This window comes from Tupaia chinensis, unplaced genomic scaffold (assembly GCF_000334495.1).
Source record: "Tupaia chinensis unplaced genomic scaffold, TupChi_1.0 Scaffold139757_1, whole genome shotgun sequence".
In the NCBI taxonomy this organism is placed as follows: Eukaryota; Metazoa; Chordata; class Mammalia; order Scandentia; family Tupaiidae; genus Tupaia; species Tupaia belangeri.
Window position 1 is genome coordinate 263,080 of NW_006199637.1, and position 8,143 is coordinate 271,222.

The window sequence follows — 8,143 nt, forward strand, 5'->3', positions numbered from 1 at the left end:
ACCGCGTCCAGGATGAAACCCGCGGTCGTCTACATGGGAGTCCAGCAACATAGCCATTACGCTAACTGCTGGTCCCCAAGAAAAAGGAGTCTTTGCAGATGTAATTAAGTTGAAGATCCTACGGTGGCATAGTTATCCTAGATTATCTGGATGATCCCTAAATGTCATCCCAAGTTTCTTCATGGGGGCGGGGAAGCAGGTAATTTCACACTCACAGAAGAGGAGGCAGTGTGGCCATGGCAGAGATTGGAGTGAGGACAAGGTGAGGATGTCCAGCGCCCACCAGAAGCTGGGAGAAGTCAGGGGCAGACTCTTCCCCCAGAGCCTGCAGAGGGAGCTCTCTCTGCCAATGCCCTGCTTTCTGCCCAGTGGTATCGATTGCAGAGGTCTGGCCTCAGGACTGTGAGCAAATGAGCTCGTGTTGCTTTCAGCCACTGAGTGTAGGGTAGTTGGTTACAGCAGCTACAGGAATCGAATACACCCAGAGAAACAATCAAGCTAGACACCCACCAGCTGACAAAGCCTCACTTTCATAGAGCTTTCCATCAACCTTTTAATGCCCCAGTCTTAAAATATGAACAGACAGCCAACACAAGATTCTGATCTAAAGGACACAAACGTATAAAAAGGAACTTGGAAGGAGAAAAATGTAGAAAACTTAGGAAAACCTTTTAAAAACTATAATATCCTCAGAAAGGTAAGAAAAATTATTGCACCATAAGCAAGGGACAATAGGTTATTTAGAACAATACTTTTAGGGAAAAAGGGCCCTTTGAAACCAAAATATGATGATGGGAGATGCTCCAGGAGGTGGCCCATAACTCTCCGGAAGCCTTTGCGAGCTGCACGTGGCAACTTCCTTCAGCGAGTTCTGGAAAGAGGGAATGAGAACCTTCACAGGGAAGAAGCCTGACAGACATGGCCTCAGCCCGGTGGCCAAGGGCAACAGCCACCAAGCCAAGTCATGCTGATGCCATGTACCCGTGACACAATGCGACGAAAACGGGACTTTGCCTCTGTGGTCTTCCTCTCTTTCTAATCACGAGAAAAACAGACAATACCCCTAAAATCTGGCAAGGTCATCAAAAACAAAGAGTCTGAGATGTCGTCACAGTCGAGAGGAACCTACGGAAACATGACAACTAAATGTAACGTGATATCCTAATGAAATTCTGAAACAGAAAAAAAGGGAATTCAGTAAAAACTAAGGAAATATGAAAATAAAAAACATGGGTTTTAGTTAATAATGCCTTAATGTTGGTTCATTAATTATAACAAATGTGCCAAGCTGATGTGATGATAGAAATAGGGAGAACTTTGTGGGGTGTGTATGGAAGCTCTGTATTCAGAATATCTTCACAGCTCTAGGCATTCTAAATACAGAGTCGAACTTCTGTGGCACCATCGTATCCTGCAGGACTGTGTAGCTGGAAGCCATATGTCAACTGCAGTTCGAGTCCCCAGCGAAGTCAGCCTGCAAACACAGGCATGCCCAGGGTCCTGGCAGGCTGAAGGACTGGAGAAAGGGGATCAGGTGTGACCAGAGTTCATTTCAAACAAGTAACAAATGAGAAGTCAAATGCATTTTTTAAAAAGAGAGAAATGAGAGACTATAATGCCCTGCCAGATATTAAAATACGCAAAAAGTAAAACGTGATGACATCAGGGCCAGCAGGTGGCCAACTGGTTAAAGGTGGTTGACCGCAATTCAAGTCCAGGATCCAACAGCTTGAAACTCATGCTGGGTACATGTACATGCGTGCCCAAAATCCCAAAAGGAGAACAGAGGAAAAGGGATTGCAGTGTGGCCACCTGCCCTGGGAGGTGATTTTGTGCTCTCTGTCTCTCCAACAAGCACAGGCGTCCTATAGCAAAAAATCTCTCACAGCAATAAATAATAATAATGATATCAATGCAAGAAGCAGACAAATATGTAAACTGAATAGACACTCCAGAAACAAATCTATTTTAAATCATAAGTGAACAATTAAGGAGAAGACTATTTTATGAATGGTGTTGAAAGAGTTACTTAAAAAAAATTAATCTAGATCCTTACCTTGTATTAGACACTGAATTAAATTCCAACTGGATTTGTTTCTTTTCTTTTCTTTTCTTTTCTTTTTTTTTTTTTTTTTTTTTTGGGGTTTTTCCTTTTGGGCGGTGGGGCTTCACAGAGACATAGAGACAAAAAGCGAGAAATCACTCCCCAGTGGGGATGGTCACACCACAATCCCTTCTTCACCATTCTCCTCTCGGGATCTCGGGCACACACGCACATGCGCCCAGCGTGAGTTCTAAGCCACTGGGTCCAGGACACGAACCGCGGTCGACTATGTGGGAGTCCAGTGACATAGCCATTACGCTAACTGCTGGTTCCCTCAATTCCAACTGGATTTGAAAGGAGAGAAAAACTGATATAACTAGAAGAAAATAACAAATATTCATTTAATTTAGATGAAGCGAGGATTACATAACCATAAAATAAACAAAGGGGTCAGCAGGTGGCATAGTGGTTAAGGCGCTGGAGTCCCAACTGCCATTCAAGTCCTGGACCTGGTAGCTTGAAATTCATGCTGGGTGTGTGTGTGTGCATGCCCAAAATCCCAAGAGAAGAATGGAAGAGAAGGGATTGCAGTATGGCCATCCCCCCAGAGATTGGTTTCTCACTTTCTCTGTGTCTTTGTGTCTCTAGTGAGCATATGCACCTTATAGCAACAACAACAACAATAACAAATAAACTTGCTAAAAAAATTATTAAAATTTTTTTAAAAAGAACAAGAAATCACAATTTTTAAAAGGTTTTTGCCATAGGGTACACGCACTCACTGGTGAGAGACAGAGATAATGACAGGGAAAGCGAGAAATCATCCCCCAGAGGGGTGACTATACCACAATCCCTTCTCTTCCATTCTCCTCCTGGGATCTTGGGCACATGCATTGATGCCCAATGTGATTTTTAAGCCACCAGGTCCAAGACTCAAACTGCAGTGAACCATGTAGGATTCCAGGCCTGTTCCCCACTGTGCCACCTGCTATTCCCGATCACAAAATATTTTAAGATAGATTTCACTACCTGAAAATAGAAATCTTTGCTATGCTAAAAAGTACAGTTAGAAAAAAACTAGTGAAATAAACTAATTTGAAACTTTTTAATAAAAAGGAAACATCTTTAAAATGTAAAGAGTGTAAAAGTCAAAAGAAAATTGATACTAAAATAATGCACGGGGTCTTCAAAAGTTCACGGAAGATGCATATTGTGAAAAAACTACACATGGATTTAAAAAAAATTTTTTTGCATGAAAATAAACTGATAGTTTAACTCCTTTCATGAACTTTTGATGTCCCCATGTATGCCACAGGATAAAAATGGACAAAAGATATGAATAGATAATACATAGGAGGAAAAAAAATGAAGTGAATTAACACTTGGGAAAGAGGCCATCTAGATAGTGTGGTGATTAGGGCAGCTTGATCCCACATGGCTGACTCTGCAGTTCAGCTCCTAGACCCTATGGCTCCCAAAACATGCTGGGCATGTGTACGTGCCTGCCCCAGATCCTGAGTAGAAGGAAGACATGGGACTTCAATGTGGCCATTACCCTTGGAGTGCCTTCTCACTTTCCCTCGCTCTCTCTCCAGCAAGCACACATATCCTATAGCAATTTTTTAAAAGTAATAATATAAATAAATAAATACTTGAGAAAACCTTCAACTATGGCAATATATTTTTTTTGGAGAGTTTTTTGTTTGTTTGTTTTTTGTTTTTTTGCTATAGGGTGCGTGCGCTCACCAGAAAGACAGAGAGACAGAAAAAGAGAAATCACCCCCCAGGGGCGATGGCCACACCACAATCCCTTCTCCTCCATTTTCCTCTCAGAATCTTGGGCACGCACACACACGCACCTGGCATGAGTTTAAGCCACCGGGTCTGAGACTCGAACCTCAGTCGACTACATAGGAGTCCAGCGACATAGCCATTATGCTAACTGCTGGTCCCCAACTATGGCAATTTTCAAGTCAATAATTTGAAACATTCTGACTTTTTTTTTGCCTTAAAATAAGCAGAAGTTCTCATTATTAGTAAAATTCCTCATGTTTGTGAAAGTGCTGCACTCTTGCCCAATGCTGGTGGTGACACATTTGGAAATGAAATTGGCAAAATGTACCAAGAACTTTTCAGTGTTCATGTTCTTTTGATCTCGTTATTCTAGCAGAATCATCTTACATTTTACTAGATTGTCCTAATCAGGGAATTTATCCTGGGGAAATTATCCTTTTTAAAAATGCACAAAGTGGACCAGCAGGTGGTGAGTGGTTATGGACTCCTATATGGCCGACTGCAATTCGAGTCCCCAACCTGGCGGCTTGAAAATCATGGCGGGCAGATATGCATGCGTGCCCAAAATCCCAGGAGGAGAATGGAGAAGGGATTGCAGCGTGGCCATGCCCTCTTCGGGAGTGATTTCTTTCTCATGTTCCCTCTCCCTGTCTCCCTCTGTCTCTCTGCGGCAAGAGCACACACTCTATGGCAAAAACCTGAAAAAAAATAAATAAAATAAAAATGCAAAAGATGTTCATGATAGTCATTTCAATATTTTGGAAACTGAAAACAATGTGGAAATGATGAGGCAAATTATGGCACAACTACTCAATGGGAACTTGGACAGTTGTTCCGAATTCTATTTATCAAATGTTTATGTTATAATGGAATGTGCAAAAAAATCAAAGTTCAAAATTGTACGTTGAAGGTAACTGTGATTTTAAAAAATTTAAAGCACAGAAACTTGGCTGAAGCAAAATATGACACAACAGTAGAATTGTCCAGTGGCACGTCACATGGTGCTTTCTCGTTCTTTTTATTCTTCAGCACTTTAATAGTGTGTGATGGAGAAAGCGATAATGAGAGAATATCAAAACGTCACAACGCGCGTGTGTGTGTCCATGCCCTCCACATCCCTATCTTCTGTCCTGTGCCCAGGTCCTTTGGCGTGCTGCTGTGGGAGATCTTCTCTCTGGGGTACATGCCGTACCCCAGCAAAAGCAACCAGGAGGTTTTGGAGTTCGTCACCAGTGGAGGACGGATGGACCCACCCAAGAACTGCCCCGGGCCCGTGTATGACTCTCGGGAACATTTCCACTAGTTACTAGGCACACATTTTCTTCTCAGAGACGAGCTGGAGCCACATATGCTTTATTTATTAAGATGAACAGGCAGATGCCTGTCCTCGCTTACTACATCCCAAGACAGGAAATGTACTTGTGACTTCAGTGAGATGGGTTAGTCTACCAGCCCCTCACAGGCGGTAGCGCTGCTCCAGAAAAGGTATCACAGCCGCCGGAGACTCTGGACTCTGGACTCCCCAGGTGTATAGTCTGCAAGTACCTCCCGGGAATTTCTGACTCAGGCGTAGCGTCCGCTGCCCACACCATACGTCTGAGTCTCCTTTCAACATTCCACTCCGCGCACTTTTTCCTGTCCGTCCGGCACCCTTCATCTCCTTCTTCCAAACAAGGAAGATAGGACATAGGATAGAATATTGTCCCGGAAGCTGCTGTAAGTCAGGAATGGAACGAGGAGCCTGGGTTGACCCCTCTACACCTGCATGCTGTCCCTTGGCTCATCAGCAGGGGGCAGCATATGCCGACTATGTAGGGACCCCAGTGACCTATCACCCTCAAAGCCAGTCGCATTTAGAAAAGGGCTGGGAGAATCGTAGTTTTTTACCCGTTTCTCCTGATTTTATTTTATGTACATGTTCTTTCAGATACCGGATAATGACGCAGTGCTGGCAACACCAGCCTGAAGACAGGCCCAACTTCGCCATCATTTTGGAGAGGATTGAATACTGCACCCAGGTATGGACACTGTCTCCCCTTGACCAGCATTTGCTCTCTATGGAAAAGTCTTAAAGGTGGAAAAATATCAAAATACTACAGAAAAGTTACACCAGAGAGTAATATTTGTGAGGATGAATGAATAAATTATAAAACGAAATGATTGGTATCTCAGTTTACCCGTTCAGTTACACAACTACTACTGACTTCCATGTTCTCCAGCACCCATGACATGGGACGCCGGGTGATCTGGGGAGCTGGTTCAGCTCGAAGTGTTGACTGAGTCCCTGCAGGGCAACCCGTGGTGTCACTAGTCAAAACTGGAGCTCGAGAGAAGCATGAACCCACGTGCTCTCAAAGAGTTGATAGCCTGGTTAGAAAATTAACGAAGTATGAAATAATTAATAGTATGCAATGCTGGTATGTAATTATGAAAGTATATAATTATGTAACAGTATATAATTGCCCAACAATATATGTTAGGAGGTTAAGATCATGGAAATGCAGCATCATTTGGGAAGATGTTGGCAGCAGCAGTGTCTAACACTTCTACACAAGTTACTTTTTGCAAGCCTTTTATCCTAAGTGAAGAACACAAAACATCCCCATTTTACAGATGAGGAAAGGCTTGGAAAGGTTGTCCAAGTCCCGGTTTCCCCCAGTCCTGCAGGTGCCTGTCCAGATCCCGCTCACATTTCCTCCAGCGATGACTGGATCTCCACGTCTCCCCTCACTCAGCAGACAGCTGTGCCGACCTCACCGAGAGAGCAGGGCTTATCGAGGGAGAGCGCCCTGTTTGCTCTCTCTGACACACATGTACCTGCATCGGCAGCCATTTCCCCCGCCACCCCCCCGTGTCCCTCATCCCCTCAGGGTTAGCCCCTCTGCCTGTGTCACCAGATGCCCCCTCAGGGACTAGTTGCCAGGTTATCTCCCCTCTCCCTGTACCTGCTTTTCCCCTCCCTTGGCTTTCACTCTGCTGAGTATCCATTGTATTTCTGAGAATTCTGTGGAAGACTCAAAGAACTAACCTTGAAGTTCCTCCACTGAGTGGTGACAGACAAGGCACATTCTCTTTTTTCTTTTTTTGGAGAGAGTTTTGCTATAGGGTGCATGCACTCGCCAGAAAGACAGAGAGAGACAGAGAGATAGAAAGTGAGAAATCACCCCCTCAGGAGGGATGGCCACACCACAACCACAATCTCTTCTCCTCCATTCTCCTCTTAAGATCTTGGGCACACACGCACATGCGCCCGGCACGAGTTTAAGGCGCCAGGTCCGGGACTTGAAATGCGGTCAACTGCATGAGAGTCCAGAGACATAGCCATTACGCCATCTGCTGTTCCCAACAAGAAACAGTTTCTAAACTACAATCATTTTCCAGCCTCACAGACCTTCAACTCAGAGGCAAACTGGCACTGTCTTCTAAGTGGACTTCACTTCCAAGTTATGGGGGGGGAACTGTTGAAGATATTCTAGGTTATTATGTTAGGGGGGGTCTTTCAGAGAACTGTTGAAGATATTCTAGGTTATTATGTTGTAATATGAATGGGATACACCCACTTAAATATCCTGACTGCCTTCTGAGTATTCTTTTCTAAAATACATAATATCTCTCTTTAAAGCAGAAAGTTATACACAGCATGTTCTAACTGACTTCCTACGGACGTTAATGATCAGGCAGAATACTGGAGTCATATGGAAAGGCCCAGGTTCAAATCCACTGGGCACTTCACAGGGAACCTGTGACCCTGGCTGGCTGGAAGGCCTCGGTCACGTCATGGTGGGACCTGTCGAGGGTGCCTGTCTCTTTTATTCACTCTCTCATGAAAGAAATACAAATTTTTAGAAAATAAAAATAAGGAATGAAAGACCGTTATAAAGAGTCAGAAGGTAGTCATTCTTTATTCTTAAACTGTTTTACTGGTGAATACTGGACCAATGCCCTTTTCTGTTAAACTCAGTAATGGGACCTTTTCCTAATTTGCATAAGATAGTAAAATTAGACTTTCCCAAATCTAAGTCTTTTACAAGTTTTTCTCGCAGCCTCTGCTTTTCTGTTAGCGCCGATGACTGACACGTGAGCTAGCACTGTTGGTTTTGGAAACGGTTTTCCCCACAGCTCTTCAGAATTTTCTGAGCTCCACATCCAAACCAGCTATAGAGTCCCCATGTTGGAACTGCACAGTGGCGAGGTGCAGATGTGACACACAAGTTATAATCCTGCGTAGCACCCCCATAGGATGAAAGTGGGAGGCAGCTAGACAAAAAAAAAAAAAAAAAAAAAAAAAAACACTTTGAGGACAGC

At 43.8% G+C, this 8,143-nt stretch overlaps 1 protein-coding gene across 1 annotated transcript in view; it reads left to right on the plus strand.

Annotated features, from left to right (window-relative positions):
* The window catches only part of ALK (ALK receptor tyrosine kinase), a 216,418-nt gene that overhangs the window by 205,504 nt on the left and 2,771 nt on the right, over positions 1-8,143 (plus strand). The window contains 2 exon segments of the mRNA XM_027765802.1: positions 4,979-5,113; positions 5,766-5,856. Of these exon segments, the coding sequence (XP_027621603.1) occupies positions 4,979-5,113; positions 5,766-5,856 (226 nt within the window).